The sequence below is a fragment of the Opisthocomus hoazin genome, chromosome 16, assembly GCF_030867145.1.
Source record: "Opisthocomus hoazin isolate bOpiHoa1 chromosome 16, bOpiHoa1.hap1, whole genome shotgun sequence".
In the NCBI taxonomy this organism is placed as follows: Eukaryota; Metazoa; Chordata; class Aves; order Opisthocomiformes; family Opisthocomidae; genus Opisthocomus; species Opisthocomus hoazin.
In genome coordinates, this window is record NC_134429.1 from 16,891,151 (window position 1) to 16,909,212 (window position 18,062).

The 18,062-nt window shown below is 57.0% G+C and overlaps 1 protein-coding gene across 2 annotated transcripts in view; it reads left to right on the forward strand.

Annotated features, from left to right (window-relative positions):
* The window catches only part of EPHB2 (EPH receptor B2), a 148,734-nt gene that overhangs the window by 89,733 nt on the left and 40,939 nt on the right, over nt 1-18,062 (forward strand). For both annotated transcript variants that reach the window (XM_075437178.1, XM_075437179.1), the window contains exons 4-5: nt 7,571-7,726; nt 8,314-8,649. In XM_075437178.1, the coding sequence (XP_075293293.1) occupies nt 7,571-7,726; nt 8,314-8,649 (492 nt within the window). The remainder of the gene's footprint in view (nt 1-7,570; nt 7,727-8,313; nt 8,650-18,062) is intronic.

An 18,062-nucleotide genomic window follows, 5' to 3' on the forward strand; every position in this document is an offset into this window, starting at 1 on the left:
GCTGACACGAGCGTGGCGTTTGGGGGCTCTGCCAGCTCCCCGCTCCGCAGAAACAACCCCGTGGCTCGGCACCTCGGCTGGCGTGGGCCGGCGTCGCTCCGTGCTCGTCGCCCCGGGGCTCCTGGGGAAACGCCGTTTTCCAGCACCTGAAGCTGTAGGTCCTTATGTGCCTACCAAGCCACCGAAACAAGGGTTGGGGGTTGAAACCGTGTGGGTGCTGGCAGCGTCCTGATTGCCCCGTGTGCCGGGATTGGGGGTGCTCCTAGACCAGCAGCGCCCAGCATCCCCAGCACGGTGGATGTCGTGCTGAGCTTGGTCTTGGAGCTACGTCCTGGAGTGCTCTTTGGGTGTGTGCAGGAGCGAGGAGGTCCAGAGCATCTCCTGCCGCCAGAGCTGTGCTCCTGGTCTGTGAACTTGCCATCTGGCTTTGGCTTCAGCCAGGGGTGCTGGACCCTGGAAGTGAGCTGTGAACCATGCCTTTGGGGCTGCAATCGCCGCGGTCTGCAGAAGCAAGATGAACATATGGCTCCGTGTCTGCGCTGGGTAGGGAAGTCCTCTCCCCTTGGGTGTCCTGATAGCAGGAGAAACGCTGGATTGTGGTCCTTGCTGTCCGTAACCTGAGGATGCTGGGAGCATCCCCACGCTCAGGCAGGGACGGAAAGCTTTCCCTTTCTCTTTAAGAGCCCTGTGATGGCTTGGGGAGGCTGAACCAGGCGGACCGGGCAGGTAAGGCATTCCAGGCGAGTCTCCCTGACAGCCGAATCCCGTCACTGCTGATGGATGTGCTGCCCAGCGCGGGGGGGGGCTTGCAGGTGTGCGTGCCCACAGCTGCGGCCGTCCCGCCAGATGTTGAACTTCGGAGCGGTGCTGGCGGGGAGATGACCTTGCGAACCCCCTGGAAGCTGCAGGAGGGATTTGCTGGCAAGACCCCGGTGCGAAGCCTCTCCCAGCCGTGCTGCTGGTGCGTGGGCAAAGGAGAGAGCTGCGAGGGTTTGGATGAGGGTGCTCCCCGCCAGAGGTTGTCCGGGCGAGCAGGCTGGTGATGCTCTTGCAGGAGATCAGGGGTCTCGTAAGTGCTTTGGCCCAAGCTGTGCTGCAGGGTTGACGTGATGACCAGCATCAGTGTGTCCCATGGTGTCCGAAAGGCGGAATTCCTGACCCATGCAGTTTTCCTGGTCTTTGGAACTTGTTTGGGCTGGGTTGAGGACAGCCTGGCTAGAAGGTCGGGGACTATTTAACCCTTGCAGGACCTTCCAGTGTGCTCTTTTGGGGAGCTCCCGAAACAGGGCATCACTCTGCCCTGCCCGGTCCTCTCCAAACCTCTGTGACACCCCAGTACTAAGGTCCTGTCACAGCCCCACGCTGACCCAGTGCTGCTCCTCTGTGCCTGCCCGTGGACCAAGGGAAAGGGTGGATGATGGTGAGAACAAGACGTGACCTCTTGACCCAAGCAGCTGGTGGTGAGCTGCAGACGGGCAGAGTGAGGCGTGGAAGTCCTCACCGGGGGTACTTCCAAGGGGGTTGTGTCTGAAGGAGCCCTGAGCTGAAGCTGGGAGGCAGATGGGGAGGCTTGGGGGGCACCTCTGGGGAGCACTAGTGTAGGGGATGTGGGTTTTGGAGTCCTGGCACCTCCAGCTGTGTGGCCAGAGCAGCGGTGCCTGTCTGCTGGGACTTGATGTGACCCAGGGGATCTCCTTGAGATACTGGTGAGGTGCAGTATGCTGGTCCAGTCAGCGATGTAGGGACCTATCTAAAAGCCAGTGCTTTCACAGGCCTGTGCCATCCGCTTTTATTTCTGTCCTGTGGAGGGTGACGGGGTTAAACAGGAACATTTGCATCGTGACTTCCTCTTCCTCTACTGACAACTCTTTAATCCACATCACAGAAGTCAGCAGAGCTCCACGTTCCCCTTCAGTTAATCTCATTTAACCCCATTTTCCCTTCTGTATTTCTGTCTTCTGCTCTCCCAATGCTGTCAGAGTTGTTGGCAGTGACAGCACCTGGCAATGGGATTAATTGCTTATCTCAAGTATGAGGTAACAGAGTAGACCACTAATTAAATTTATCAGGAGGGGAACTGGAAGACCCGTGTGGCCCCAGGAAGGATGAGTGCGGAGAGCTGGCACCTGGAGGCCCAAGATCCTCTCTCTTTTGGAGCCAGCAGCCACCTCCGATGCCAAGTCCAAGGGGCTTGGGTGTTACCCCCTGCCTCCTGCCCTGCAGCCCTGCAAGCAGGGACTGAGTCCTTGTCCCTCCAGCATGAAAATCTCCAGGCTGGAGAGGTGGAGAGGCCACGGCAGAAGCGTAAGCAGATCTAGAGGCAATGGACAGCGTTGCTCCTTTGGGTTGTCCAGAGGCCAGCCTTTCGCTAAGGTGACAGGCACCATCGCGTGAGGGCCTGGGGACAGGACCAAGCAGAGAATGGGCAACTTCTGCAGGTGGGACCAAGTGGGTTTGTCTGGTCTGGTCCCAAGGGGGCTGCACAGCTTTGGCTAGGGCAGTGTGCGTTTGGAGCTAATACACCTCTGAGGAGACCTTCGTGTGGTCCGAGAGACCTGGCTGCTGCGTTGGGTGGCCCTGGTGAGAGCCATTTTCATGCAGAGCTGAAAACAAGGGTCAGGGTGCAAGGGACAGGATGGGGAAGGATATGGGAAAAGGATATGGGAAAAGGGTGTCATTACAACACCCACCACATCTTGTAAGAAGAAGGGCACAGCTGAAGAAAGGAAAAAGGGGTGAATTCAGAGCTGGTTGGACATAATAGCCTTCTAGCACAGAACTTCATAGATACTCACCCACACACCCTGAGCAATCCACCTCCAAGGAAGATCTACCACCCCCCTGTCCCAGGGCTGCACCGTCCTTTGGAGAAGGAGCTTTTCCTAATGTCCACTCTGAACTCGTGGTCCTTGTCCCCTGTTACGTTGTCTGGCACCCTGAGAAGAGTTTGGGTCTGGCTTCTTTGCATCTGCCCCCAAACAGCTGCCGTTAGATCCCCCCTTGCCCCGCTTAACCCATCCCAGCTCTTTCCACCTCTGCTCGTGAGCCCTGTGCCCCAGGGCTGGCCAGCTTGGTGACCCTCCACTGGACTCTCCTCTTCCTCCGTATCGCCCTTGAGCTGGGCAACCCCAGACTAACCACGGCAGCGTCCGCAGTGCTTGGCAGCAGAAAACACCCCCCTCGACGTGCTGGCCATGCTCCTCCTGGCATGGCCCAGGACATTGTTCTCCTTATTCTCCATAAAAGCAAATTGCTGGCACCCGTTTGGTGCGGGGCCGGTGCGGGGGCAGTTCCGTGGCGCGTGGCCAAGGGAGCCAGAGGCTTGCGTGGGGCTTGCGGGGTGCTCAGGATGCCAGCGGGAGTGGGGAGGGCTCCCCAAAGCCACGAGGGAGGCCAAGAGGCGGGATGCAGCCGAGGTGCCCGGCCCCGGGGTCCCGCAGCACCGGGGATGCTGACAGTGCCGGCCCCCGCCTGCGGCCCCGCAGGGAGAGGAGAGGCAGCTGGGAGATGAGGCTGGGATTTAGGGCTCTTGGCGGATCCAAACTGACAGAGCCAGGGCTGCCTGCTTTGCATCAGCCGTTACGAACGCCTTGCTGGCGTGGAAGGAGCCGCGCTGCCAGGAGAAGCAAAGCCAGGCAAAGGCAGCCCAGGAGGACCCTTGCCCAGAGCCGTCAGCGCGGGTTGGAGGTGCCATGTTGGGAACTTGTGTTGCAGGAGAGGGCTGTTTGCTCTGAGCTGTTTGCAGAAGGGGTCTGGGGTGGGCTCGGCCAGGCCAGGGCCGTTTTTGATGCAGAGGAGCCTGTTTGGAGCCTGCTCAGCTCACACTGGATTAATTAAAAACTTGGTTAGAGAGAGGGAGTGGAACATGGGGCCAGCAAACAGGGAACCCTTCTGCGGCCCCTCCTGCACGTCTGGCCAAAGGCTTTTCCTCCAGGCTGAGCCACGGGGTGTCTTTCCCCACCGAGCTGCCCCGGGGCAGGCAGCCCTGCTGGGACAGAGGACTGGGAGCCTGGTGCCGGCGCTGCCCCGGCAGCCAATGCTGCAGAACCACCCTTCGGTGGTCCCCCTGCAGAGGAGGGCAGGACCCCTCAGGGGTCCTTCTCCATGGTGTTCCCTTCCCAAAGCGTGTGCCGTCCCTGGCACGACCACCTTTCCGTGCCCTGGGAATGGGTGGGTGGGAAACAAGGACACTTGGTGCTGCCTGGGCATTCACACTCTGGTTTGACTGTCCTTCTCTGGAGATATTCCAGACCCACCTGGACAAGGTCCTGTGCAGCCTGCTCTGGGTGACCCTGCTTGGGTAGGGGGTTGGGCTTGGTGACCCACAGAGGTCCCTTCCAACCCCGACCATGCTGGGATTCTGTGATAGAGCCACGGCCAGAACCCTTAGCCACCGAGCCGTACCCCAGCGAGGCAGCCGCCCATGCCCACGTGCAGCAGTGAGGCAGTTGGAGATCCACACGTTTTCTGTGAATCCCCGTGGGCCTCCTCCGGTTGGTGCTGGAGACGCAGGAACGCACCGCGTGGGAAGCTGCTTCGGTGATGGGGCCAGAGCCGCCGTCACGGCGATCGCCCTCCTGGGATGAAGGATGCGCTGAAAAAGCAGAGATTTTGGTGCATTCACCATTTCAATTCCCTTTTTCCAAGCACGACTGTCTGGGGATTCTCTGCCCCTGCCCTCGTGGCGAGCCGGAGGGGAAGCAGCGTGTCCCAGAGCTGCTGTCACCGCCCCGGGGCAGAAACCCAGGGTGTCCTCACGTCTTCCCGCGCGTGGTGAGAACATCCGTGCTGTTCCAACAGGAGGGGGTCTCACCCCTGCGCAGAGACTGCGGTTTGGATTTGCTGTTTGCTCTGGAAACAAGAAATTGGGTGCATTCCAAATTAAAAGCTGTTTTCTCACCCAGAGGAAGACCTGGAGGGAATAAAACAGTTTTGAACACAATGTTCGTTTATTTTACTTCTGGAGGTTGTCATTACTGGAGGAAAGAAAAAAAAAAAACAACACCGTGCATCAAATTTCAGTGATTTTCCTGTCTTTCAGCGTGATTTCAGAACATTTGTCTTTGGAGACGTTCTGATGTTCCAGGATTTTTTTATCCCATGTCACTGTGCGGGACCTCCTGGGGAGGAAGAAAGTTGCCGAAACCTCTGGCCGTGTTTGGACGGCACGGGCGAAGAGTTTTAGCATCCCGGCTTGGTATCTTTGCTCGACAATCCTTCAGCCCCCGGTTTTTGCCCCGCTCTAAGAGCAGCACGCGCAGGAGCAGTAAATGATTTGCAGTTCTTAATTGCAGCTGTTGACCTGTGCCAGGCCAGCCCCCGGGAATGTTTTTTGTCTCTGGGTCGCTAGGTCTCAGCCGCGCAGCCGTTTTTTGGACGTGTCTCTATCCTGATGCAGAAGAAGCCCTGTAGGAAAGTTGTCATTTTTAAAATAAGCCTTGGGAAGGTGAAAGTGGCCTGTGTCTGAAAACTTCTTCGATCCAGTGAGCCTGTATTTCTCTCTGGGTGTCAGACTGGAGCAGTGCTGCGTGTTGGTCTTACCGTGTGTCAGAAATGGGTGTTAGCGCGGGGACCCTGTCAGCCTTGCCGCCGCAGAGCCACCATCACGCCTCCGAACCGGGGAGCGACGCGGCCGTCACCTCTGCCAGCAGCACAACACCCTCCGAGGTGGGCTTGTACCGAGGGAGATGCTGGGAACAGGGTCAGAAATGGAGGCAGGCGCGTGGGGGATGGGGGACAGAGAGGGTGGAAAGGTCCAGGAGCGTGGGGAGAAGCCGGTTTTTCACCGGATCCTTTGGCTGTAGGAGGCAGGAGGGACTTCGCACGCAGGAAGGCTGATGATATTTTTCTGTAGGCCTTTCCCTCGTCGGAAACTCAAGACGATTTTGAAGGAAGGGCGATGAAAACTGAAAAAAGTTCTTTTTTTTTTGTTTTCCCCCAAGAGAAAAATAGCTCCTTCTCGGTAACGGCTCTTGCGTACAGCAACCCCCAGCGCGTGTTTTTCCCAGGCTGTTTTTCTGATCTGCCTCATTCCTGAAAGCCTTGGCAATGCATTGAAGGAGAAGTTTGTTTAACTCGTTTCAGCGCAGAAGCCACCTGCCAGCCCCCAGGCTCTCCGCGCTGCACGAGGAATTAACAGCGGTGGAAAGTCACAACCAGGAGCCGTCACCGAGAGCCAGGCCCATAAATGCCTTTAGCCGAGCCTTTGCTTTGGCGTCGGTGATCCCCTGACTTGGAAAGGACTTTCTGGTGGTCAGAGCTTTGCCGTGCTATTTTTAGCCACCCGTGCCGTACCTGTTAACGCTGTATTTCACACTGTGGTCACCACCCATCTGCTGTAGGCACCACGCACCCCCCCGTGCCACCCTTGCCCACCCTGCCTGGCTGGACACGCGGTTTTTTGAGTGGCTGTTGCTAATGGAGCATCTTCTTCATCCGCGAGGGGCTTAGAGGTGTGAGCCCCGGGGGGGGCAGACCCCAGCACGCTGCTGCCGGTCGGGGCAGCAGTTACAATGTGCTGATGATACTGAGTAGTGAAGACAAGGATTGGCTGTGGAGAGTTGGAAAAGGAGCTTGTGAGGTGGCGCGGCCAGGGAATGAGAAGGCAACTGGAATTCAATAGACAGGAGGTGATGAAAATGGGAGAAAACAACCCCAGCTTCACACGCACACGCACAGAGACAGGCTGTGAGTTGGCCTGATGTCTCCAGGAATGAGACCCTGGGGCTGTAAGTGGTCCGGTTGGTACACTGGTGGTTAAAAAATAATCTGGACGTTGCTAGTTGTGGGAAAAGAGTGGAGCATAAAATAGTGAATGCTGTTAATGCAACCTGCTTGGGGCATGACGGAGGTCTGTGCAGCCCTAGGGGTCGTGGAGAAGGCGGGTGGCCGTGGAGCGTTCGTTGCCAATGCGATGTGGGGTTGCATGGGACGCAACGGCAGCTGGTGGCTTCGAAGCAGAGGGTGGCAGTGGAATTACACCACGGGGCTCTGTGCTGCAGGAGAAAATGGGTGCAAAACAGTTGCATGGAATAAAAAAAAAAAAGAGATGGGGTAACTTGGTGGAAGAAACATCCCACAAGGGATGTTAAATGTGAAGAACCTGCTGCTTCGAAAGTGCCTTGGCTGTAAGCCAGTGCAGGGTGGGCAGGTGGTGTGGGCAACGCGTGTGCCTGGCTCCTGCCCAGCTCCTTGGGTGGCCGCTGCTGTGGGGAGGGTTCTGGTGACCATGGACCTTTGGTCTGACCTGGTCCAGCCGCTCGCATCAGCTTACGTGGCAGTGGCTGAAATTCCCCTTTGCAGTCGTAAGACTCCCTGGGCGGCCCCTGTTCTGCTCTCGTGGCTGGGGACTGGGGGCACAGACATCTCCCCATCCCTACGGGCAGCGCCTGCCTCCTCAGAGCCTTCAGACCAGCTGCTCCTGCTCCACTGGGTTTACTTCAAACTGTCAGGTTTTGGCTTTAGGCTCTGCGAAGCCTCGAGGGGTGGTTTCTGGCAGCGCTGCCAGGCTCCGGGCGTCCCCGCCAGCCCCGGTCCTCGCCGCTTACCCCTGCTCTTGGTTCTCTTCCAGGCTGCCCGTCGGGGACGTTCAAGGCCAGCCAAGGGGATGAAGGATGCGTCCACTGCCCGATCAACAGCCGGACGACTTCGGAAGGAGCCACGAACTGCGTGTGCCGAAACGGATATTACCGGGCAGACGCCGATCCCGTCGACATGCCGTGCACCAGTATGTGGGCTCCGGGCAACTGGGGAGGGACAGTGCACTGCTGGGAAAGGAGATACTCATCAGTCAAAGCACTGAGGGATGCTCAACAAAGGCATCTGCCTCGGTGGGGTGCTGGAGGAGGCTGGGGGGCTCAGAGCGCCTGATCCTTGCAGGCATGGGTCTAACTTACCCTGGGCCAGTCTGCGCCTGCAAGCATTGCAGTGCAGAGAGGACGGATGTTGGGATGCCCGGTGCTCTTCCAGGCCATGGGATGGCTTCACTCTACAGAGGAGACCTGCGTGCTGGCACGTGGGAGGTTAGTGCAAAGGCCAGGAATTGGAAATGCTGCGAAAAATAACCTGGTGAATTTTGCCAGGGATGCCACGTAATCAAATGAGCCTGGGTTAAGAGGACAGGCTTTGTTCCTGCTCCTGCCCTTGGCTGTCCAGCTTGCTCCGCACGTCCCTGGCACCAAGAGAAGCACCCGGCTCAGCCTGTGCCTGCTGCGGAGTCCTGTCCGGGGGTGGGGACAAGGACGGCGTGCAGCTGGTCCTGTAGCAACGAGCAGGGCTCTGGCTCTTACACCTTTCTGTCTATTCCCTTTACAGCCATCCCGTCTGCCCCCCAGGCCGTCATATCCAGCGTAAACGAGACCTCGCTGATGCTGGAGTGGACCCCGCCGCGGGACTCGGGGGGCCGGGAGGACCTGGTGTACAACATCATCTGCAAGAGCTGCGGCTCCGGCCGTGGGGCGTGCACGCGTTGTGGGGACAACGTGCAGTTCGCCCCACGCCAGCTGGGCCTGACGGAGCCCCGCATCTACATCAGCGATCTGCTGGCCCACACCCAGTACACCTTCGAGATCCAGGCGGTGAACGGCGTCACCGACCAGAGCCCCTTCTCCCCGCACTTCGCATCGGTGAACATCACCACCAACCAGGCTGGTAAGATGCCGACCCGTGTCTCGCAGCAGACCCCTCCAGGCTGGGGAGGTGGTGCACAGAAGAGGGGCTGGGAGATGGGATGAGCATCTGGAAATCTGCTCCGGGTCCTGAGCCACCGCAGAGTCACCTTGGCGAGGAAGAGCAAGCAGCAGAGCTGGAAGGGTTTCACTCGGTGTCTCCAGCCCTGTGCTACGCTCCCCCTGCGCGGGGTGGTTTTGCTGGGGGAAGGGATGTGTCGGGGGGGCTGGCAGTGCTGGAGATTCCCCAGCAGCCCCCGGCAGCAGCCGTGCTGGTGGCAGGGAGCCCTATGGAGCTGCTGGGCAGGGGCTGCTCTCCCCAGCCCACCTGCAGACCATCTGGAACTGGAGCACAGGCTGGGGCTTCGCTTAATCCGGTTGCGCGGTGGAAGCGTGCCAAGGAGGTACAGGGATGCGTGGGAGCGAGCGGGTTTCTGTGGGCCCTCTGAGCACCACAGCAAACGTGTGGGGTTGTGCGAAGGTGCCCCGGGCTGCCCCGGACACTGCGTGACCTTCAGGGCTGGATTTGGCAGTCGTGGATGATTGCGTTTCCGCGGAACCGCCTGGAGAGCGAGGTGCGTGTGCTGGCTGCGGAGGACGGGAGGTGTTTGGCCTGGGGTGAAGCGGCCGCGGTGCAGATGGGCATCGCTTTTTTGGGCGTGCAGAGCGCCGGGACACAGGGAACCTCCAAAAACATCTTAGTGGCACATGAACCGACAGAATGACCTCTGATCTGAAGTCAGCTCGGGAGCCGCGGGGTCACGGTGTTTTCAGTGCCGGATCAGAAGCCCCGAAGGCAGATTTAGCACGGCGCTGAACCGTGGTTTGACTGCGAGCTGGAACACGTCCGCACATGGTGAGGAGAGGGGAGCTGGCCTGGGATCGTGACCTGTTGCAGCTTCATTTACAGAGGTGGCTGATGGGGACGGGTGGGTGTGATGCTGCCTGGGGCTGGGAGGGGGCTCTACACCCCCCCCCCCCCCCGGCATGGTCCTGTGCTGCAAACGAGTTATTTAATGCTTGGATTTGGCACTTTGCTGTGCTTGTTACCTTCACATACTGCCTGTGGCTACTTCCACCTGCAGAAAACCAGAGAGCTGAGTTGCAGGCGAATCCTTTTCAGTCCCCTGAATCCTTCTCCTTGTGTTTCCCTGGTGTGACGCTCCTTTATTATCCAGGCTCACACTTCTCAGCCTGTGTGATGTCTCTCTTAATGTATCTATTCATTAGCACTAAACAGTAACTGTCTGCTTGCTAATTCCTCCGTAATTAGAGGCTCTGAATTCTTCTGCTTACACTCCTCACCGCCTGGCAGCCTTGATGTAGATCATTAGCAGTTGGTAACAGAAGCTGCAGACACAAAGGCAGAGTGGGGACAGGAGAATGGAGGGTGCTGTGGGGAGTGGAGAGCGTGCGGAGGGAGGGGAGGGATGAGCCCGGGGAAGCGGCGATTACAGCCACCCTCTGCCTTGGCTCGGGGCTGAGCAGGCAGCTGTGGCTCTGGCTCCATCTCGGGCAGAGCAGAGGCTCGAATCCATGATGGGGTTGTGCTGCTGCCGCGGCTGGACGATGGCCTCCCGGCAAGGGGCCCTCTATCACAGAATCCCAGCATGGCAGGGGTTGGCAGGGACCTCTGTGGGTCACCCAGTCCAACCCCCTGCCAAAGCAGGGTCACCCAGACCAGGCTGCACAGGACGCATCCAGGCGGGTCTGGAATATCTCCAGAGAAGGAGACTCCACAGCCTCCCTGGGCAGCCTGGGCCAGGGCTCCGTCACCCTCAGAGGGAAGAAGTTCTTCCTCGGGTTCAGCTGGAGCTTCCTCTGCTTCAGTTTGTGCCCGTTGCCCCTTGTCCTGTCGCTGGGCACCACTGGAAAGAGTCTGGCCCTGTCCTCCTGACCCCCACCCTGCAGATATTTGTAAGTATATATTAGGTCCCCTAATATGCTGGCCTTCAGGGACCTGCCAGCCCCGAAGAAAGCATGGCAAAACTGGCCTGGTTCACCCAGGGGTAAATGGACCAGTGTTGGGGAACCACCTGTGCTTGGTGCTTCTGGGACTGGGGAGAGATGCCACGTCACCTGCAGCATCTTTAACCTCCAGGTAGCTGAAACTCTTCAGCACCTCATGAAAAATCTGCTATGAGAGAGTAAGAAAAGAATCCCCACGGAGCAGCCGTAGGACAGGTACTGAGCGTGACCGGAGGAGTGGAGCTGAGGGGTGCGGTGGTAGGGTGACCGTCATCCCAGAAGGGAAACTTGAGATCAGAGAAGGTGACACAGCATATGCCGCCTTGTTCTCCCAGAGAAGGATGGCTGCGGTCCTTACCGTGCTACCCCTCTCCACCGAGGCCTGGATTTCACTAACGTTCGCCTTGACATCAGCATAACTGACTTTGCTGTAGTGTTGTGGTAGTGGGACATTCCTGCTCGTGTAGACACAGGCGGTGGGTAGCTTCTCTCAAGGAAAGTAAGGTAATTAGACCAGCTGAATCACCCTTCCTCGCTATGAGGTGCCTTTCCAGAGTGTGGATCTTCCCATAGCTCTTTGTGGCCACTTCTATATTCTTCACGATAATTTTTTGAACTCGATAGTGTACCCAGTAGCAGATAAACTACTCCTCTTGCTGGTCTTGCTGGTCACTTTGCACATCCAAGGGTAAAGTGGTACCTCAGTCAGCTGTGTGTGCAGCCCTTTCCTCCCTGGTGGCTTTTGTCTTGGTCCCTTCAAATGCTGCTTCCCTGGAAGTGGTCACCCGTTCTGCAAGCACGACCTGCATTTTGCCTTCCAGACCCCAGCACAACCTTACAACCGTTTCCATGGGCTCAGCGACCAAGCCGTGATCATCGCTCTGCACCTTGTTGTCATTCTCTGCCAGCCTTGTTTAAAACTAATTATTTCATGTGTTGCTGATGATGCTGATGCTGAGCCCAGTGTCTCACACGCTTTAAGCCTGTGCACTCCGCTGAACTCCTGAGTGCAGGGAGAAAAGTCAAGACAGTTCGATAAGAGCTGCTTCCACGAAGTCGTGCTGCCGTGCCTGATTTGGGCCCTGGGAACCCGTCAGGGTTTGTGGAAGGGATGTCTGGGCTCTCTGATTCACCCTCCTGTTTGCAGCAGGACTATCACCCTGAGTAAATCTGCTGTGACTTTTCCGAGCTGAGTCCTGGAAAACTCCACCTCTGCGCTAACCTGTCCCAGGACTATGACACCCTCCTGGGAAAGATGCTTCTCATAATTTCCAGCCTGATTTGTGGCTTATGCCCCTTGTTGCATCGCCTGCCCGTGCTGGGAAGAGTGAGTTTCCACCCGCTTTTAACGGAGCTCCGAGGAGTTGTAGCTGCGATTAAATTTGCTCTTAATGACTTCATCAGCGGGCTCAGCCAGCCCCGCTCTCTCCACGTCTCATAAGCCCTGTGCCCCAGGGTCACCCTTGGCTGGATCCTCTGCAGTTCCTCCTGACCCACGGCCTCGTGTTCTGCATTGGCCGAGTTGAAGTTGGCCTCAGGCTGCGCAGGTTGATGCTGACCTTAGACTACCCAGGTTTACCCTTTGCGTTTCACTGTAACGTTGTCATCTCTTCAGTCCCACCAACAAAGCGATCAGGCGCCCAGACACCTCGGTGCAGAGAGGAGCCCCGAGGGACAGGACACCTCTCTTCCCAGGAGAAGGGCAGTCGAAAGAGCGGCCAGCGCCAGCCCATACACTCAGAGGCAGTTTCCTGGACCTTTCTCTTGCAGCGAGTGTCCTAGAAAGACCAAAGGTGTTTAACCTCCAGAAGGGCAGGTTTTGTTAGAACAGGAGATGTGATGCTTCCCTTTTCGAAGTATAGAAAATTAGAAAGGACCAGAACCAGCAGAATAGAAATAAAAAGAGCTTGGCATAAACATCCTCTTCCCACCACCTCCTTGCTCCCCAGTCGGTCTTCAGCCAATTCACAGAATCACAGAATGTTGGGGGCTGGAAGGGCCCTCTGTGGGTCCCCCAGCCCAACCCCCTGCCCAAGCAGGGTCACCCAGAGCAGGGGGCACAGCACCGCGGCCAGGCGGGGCTGGAATATCTCCAGAGAAGGAGACTCCACAGCCTCCCTGGGCAGCCTGGGCCAGGGCTCCGTCACCCTCAGAGGGAAGAAGTTCTTCCTCATGTTCAGCTGGAGCTTCCTCTGCTTCAGTTTGTGCCCGTTGCCCCTTGTCCTGTCGCTGGGCACCACTGGAAAGAGTCTAAGGTCCCCTCTCAGCCTTCTCTTCTCCAGGCTGAACAAGCCCAGCTCCCTCAGCCTCTCCTCGTAGGAGAGATGCTCCAGTCCCCTCCTCATCCTCGTAGCCCTCCGCTGGACTCTCTCCAGTAGCTCCTCATCTTTCTTGAACTGGGGACCCCAGAACTGGATCTCTGCTGCCTTCCTAGGAAATATCTTTGGTCACCTCTGAGTCCAGGTTGGGTTTTCTCTCTGCTCTTCTCAGCAGGCTTCTTCCTGACCTCCAACTCCATGCTGTACGTCTCCCAGCTCACCCTCCGCTTGCCTGCCTGTCGCACCCTGCAGCTGAGGGGCTCCTGTCCCCCAAGGCGCAGCAGCTCTCCAAGGAGAAAGACCCGGGGCTCTCCACATGACATAGCTGGAACAAAAGAGCTGTGCCAAGAGGGTGGCTGAAAGCCATGCCAGCATCCCAAGAGGGACGGCGCAGGAGGGAAGCCAGGGGTCAAGGAGCTGAGCATGGCCCGGCACTCGGGATAATGACACTTGACTAATTGAAAGCCATGCCAGGCGTCAGCCCTCTTGCTGGTGACAACACGCAGCGCCCGTTGGCTCATGTGTGGCCATTCTTTGGGAAGGATCGAGGAGGGTGGGGAGTCCCGTGGCTGCGAGGATTTGCAGGCTCCATCCACACCGCGGGCAGGCCGAGTGCCCTGGGAGGGTCGCCGAGGAAAAGGGCTCCCTGGGCAGGGATGACTTAAAGAGCTCATGGGAAGGGCATGTTGATAACAGCCCTTGATAACATCTCTTGATAACAGCCTGTGGCTTCTGTGATCTGAGAAGGGAGGACAAAGCCCTGGGCTCCGGAGTATCCAGAGACGAACTGAAGACCTCCTAGTGATGGGGGAAAGAGAACATCCAGAGTTTGGGGAATGTGTCTCTTTTGTGAGCGACTCTTGTGTCATGGGGGATAAGAAGGGAGGAGTAACTCTGATGTCAGAGGCTCCCGGCTGCAAACAGAGCCAAAAAGAGGAGTAAACAGCTAACAGAGCGTGAATACCAGCTGGTGGGTGACAGAGAAGACAATTCACCTTCCTGATAAACCCGCCAGGAGCAGCACCCGCAGCAGCAGAGTTTACTGGCACAATTTCTCCCTCTCCATGGGTCCAGATAACTTGTTATGATTATTTGTATTTTTATTTTGGGTAGCATCTTACAGCTCGTGGGTCCTTTGGCTGGGGAGATGTGCAGCTCACATCCGTGCACCAGGTTCATGCCAGACATCGTTAGGGTTTGAATTTCTGCTCCGTGGTGGCTATCGCAGCCCAGGCAGTTGCACCCCAGCCAGGCAGTGTCTTCTGGACAGGGCTGTCCTGACGAGACTCAGAGGTTCCTGTGAGCTCAAGGACAGCCAAGTGCAGCCTGGTCAGTATGCAGTTCAGCTGTGGGTGATGGAGCACAGGTGAGTCAGATCCTGGGAAGTGCAAAGCACCAAAAGTGATGATTAACAACCTGAGCAACCTGGTGTGGTAGAAGATGTCCCTGCTCAGGGCAGGGGGGTTGGAACCAGATGATCTTTAAGGTCCCTTCCAACCCCTACCATTCTATGATTCTGTGATTCTATGATTTTTCCTTCACCTTCAACCAAAAAATGTCCCCGACAGCCATGGTCCATGGACTTTACTACCAAATGCAACAGGGAGCTTGGAGACGTCAGGGGAGGACAGAAGAGGAGTGAGAGGAGTGGAGCCAGGATAGCAGATGAGGTGAAGATATATGGTTGGTATGGGCTACCGCTTCTCACCAGCCGTTGAGATTGCTGTGTGCTTGTCCCATTAGTTATGCTGCAGGCTAGACAGAGAGAGGACAACTGTGTTGCCTGGACACATGGACTCTTAGAATCAGAGAATCATGGAGTGGTTTGGCTTGGAAGACACCCTATAGATCATCTGTTCCAACCCCCCTGCCACAGGCAGGGACCCCTTCCACCAGACCAGGTTGCCCAGTGCCATCCAACCTGGCCTTGAACCCTGCCAGGGAGGGGGCAGCCACAGATTCTCTGGGCAACCCGGGCCAGTGCCTCACCACCCTCACAGTAAAGAATTTAAATTTCTTTCTTATATCTAACCTACATCTCCCCTCTTTCAGGCTAGAGCCGTTATCCGTTGCTCTATCCCTACAGGCTCTTGTCCCAGCCCCTCTCCAGCTCTCTCGCAGCCCCTCCAGGCCCTGGCAGCTGCTCTAAGGTCTCCCTGCAGCCTTTTCCTCCCCAGGCTGCCCAGCCCCAGCTCTCCCAGCCTTTCCTCCCAGCAGAGGGGTTCCAGCCCTCGGGTCATTGCTGGGGCCTCCTCTGGCCCCGCTCCCACAGCTCCAGCTCTGTCCTGTGCTGAGGGCTCCAGAGCTGGACGCAGCACTCCCGGGGGGTCTCAGCAGAGCAGGGCAGAGGGGCACAGTCCCCTCCCTCGCCCTGGTGCTGCCACGGATGCTGCTGGCCTTCTGGGCACACACTGCCGGGTCATGCTGAGCTTCTCATCAACCAGCACCCCCTCTTGCTTGGACCTTCTCACCCTCATTTCTCATCAGAAGATCTGGCTGGCTTCCTCCTTCAGAGGGGTGCACAGCAGTGGCCCGTGCTCCTCTGGACACAAGCAGGGAGTCATGGCCTCTCCTTTTCTCTCGCGTACTGCTCTCAGCCTTGCCCTGTGCTGGCTGCAGTCAGGAATGACTTGTGTGTGAAACAACCACCTGGGAAAGTGTGTGCAGAAATCACCTCAAAGGTTTGGAATGAGCTTCCCAGACCTTAAAAGCTATAAATGTCTGTTTCTTGTCACCTTCCAGTATAAAAGTATAAGGCAGGAGGCTGTAGCATCCCGGCATCTCGGATCTCATCCAGCCTCCCACCTATGCAGCACTGCTGCCAGCACTACATCAGGGCAGCCATGGCTTTGGGTAGACAGTTACTGGTGATCCCCAAAGGCAGAGATCTCCCCATGTTTCCAGTGACTTGTCCCAGAGCTGCACCACCCCGCTGGTGAAGGAACTTCTCCCGATGTCCAACCTGAGCCTCCCAAGCTATGATTTATGGCCACTACTCTTTTGTTATGCTGAGTTTCAAAGGTTCAAGCCAAGACATGTTTTAGATCAACTTGCACATCAGTTATCCTCACATTCAGTCCTGTCTTTGGGAAAAGCATCTTTCAGAAAGGCAAACAGTCTTGACTTGAGACATCAAGAGACAGAGGCCCCATCAAGTCCTTGCACATGAGTCTGTGTAGCTTGTGCTTGTTTTTTTTTCCAAAGAGATAGTTTCGGAGGAAATGCAGTAGACTCTGCCTGTCTGGACACCAGTGAAACATTTGATTTGGAAAACTACCAATAAAGCTGAAAGTGTGTCCAGGAACTGCCTAAATGGGAGACCACTACCACCTGAATGGGGAAGCATGAGGCTGAACTGAGGTGACTAACTGAAGTAGTCTCATACTTCTTGGTGTTTCAAAACCTGGTAAGGTATTTCTTGTGCAGAAAACTGACACAAACAGTGTTAGGACAGAGGAGGACCCTGATCCCTCCAGGAAGATGCTGAGAGGTGGAATTACAGAATCAGGGTGAAATTCAACAACAGCAGGGAGCTGAGGAGGACCTGGTGGCAGACCATGGGAAGAGGACAACTCTCCAGCATAAAACCTTGTGGAAAAACAGCAAATGCGAGACTGCGCTGCATCAAGCAAAGTGTGTTCACCAGCTGTAGCAAAGTCTCACTACCGTTGCACAAAGCTTCAGTGGACCTTTGTAGGGTCATTGCATGCCCACCTGGTTACCCACGTTCAGGAGAGCTGAACTGTGATGGTAACAGGTAGAGAGAAAGGCTGATAAGGTGAGGAGAACGCAGGGGAGCCCATGTTACAGAGAGGGGAGCAGAAAGGCACCGTGTGTTCAGCCTTGGTGAAGGGGATTTGTTTGCTCCCATAATGATGTGCTGGGTTTGAGGGGCACCAGCAAGGGAGAAGAGTTATTAAAGCAGATGGACAAGAGCAGATTGTAGAAGGTGGCTGGTGACAGCATTTAGGTGGAAAAGCAGAAATTTTCTGAGCTGTGGAGCCATCTCCCATGTGGAGGAGCCAGGCCTGTTTGCCTGTGTGACAGAGCAAGTAGGAGTGTGTCTGCTGAGCTACTATAGGACTGCTCCTGAGGTCCCTTGGATCCCAGGTTTCTTCTTTTGGGGACTTCACTGGATGTGTTTCCGTGACAATTTGGCCTGCTCCCAGGCTCCAAAACCTCCTGAAACCTTGACATCCCCCTGGCTGCTTCTCTTATCCAACACTAACAGCCAGACCTTACGCTCCACCCAGACCCACGTAACCATCTGTAGTAACCCCCGTAACCATCGTGGCTCTGCAGCCCTTCCTCTTCTCTTTCCTTCATCGCCAGCTCCCACCCTCACCCTAGCCGCCTCATACACAGGGCCATTGCCACCAACACCTGATGCGACTTGACATTCGCTGCCCTCCTCTCTCTTGGTGCTCCAGCCCGTTGCTGTCCCTGCATCCCTCCTGCTTGCAGCAGCCGGCGGTGAGTGCCCCGGGGAGACCCTGCCGTGCCCAAGTCCTTTCTCCTCTGCCCGCCGGAGACCGTCCATGGCCAGGACTCCCAGATGGTCGGAGCTTTGCCAGCCGCTGGCTCTCCAGGGTTCCTCTTCCCGCTCCTGCGGTGGGCGGCTGGAGGGATGCTGGCAGAGCGGGGTATGGGCTGCACTGCTAGAGCTTTCCTAGCAGATGCTCTCCTCCACCCTCCACCAGCTCTGCGGGCTCCTCCGCCTGCTGACTCCCAGGCTTCCCTGGTGCATAAATTACTCTCTGAGTTTGAGGATCATTTTTCCCACACCTGCCTGGGGCTTCAGAAACCTGTTCCAAAGCATCTGGAGCTGACTTTGGGCAGAAAACAAAAACCCATCCATGATGGATGGGGTGGAAAGTCCCTTCTGGTGAGGCTCCCCGCTGCGTGCGGGTGCTGGGAGCCCCTGGAGTGGCTCAGGAGCTCACCTTTTGCTTACGCGTTCAGGAGGGGTGATTTATCTTCGCTGCCACACTTGGCAAACACAGCCCGCAGTGCTAATTGCCTTGGTCGCAGACGAGGCGCCGAGTGCCAGCTCTCGGGCAGGTGGAGATGCTGGGGGCAGGTAGGCAAGGCTGCAGGCACATCCGAGGCC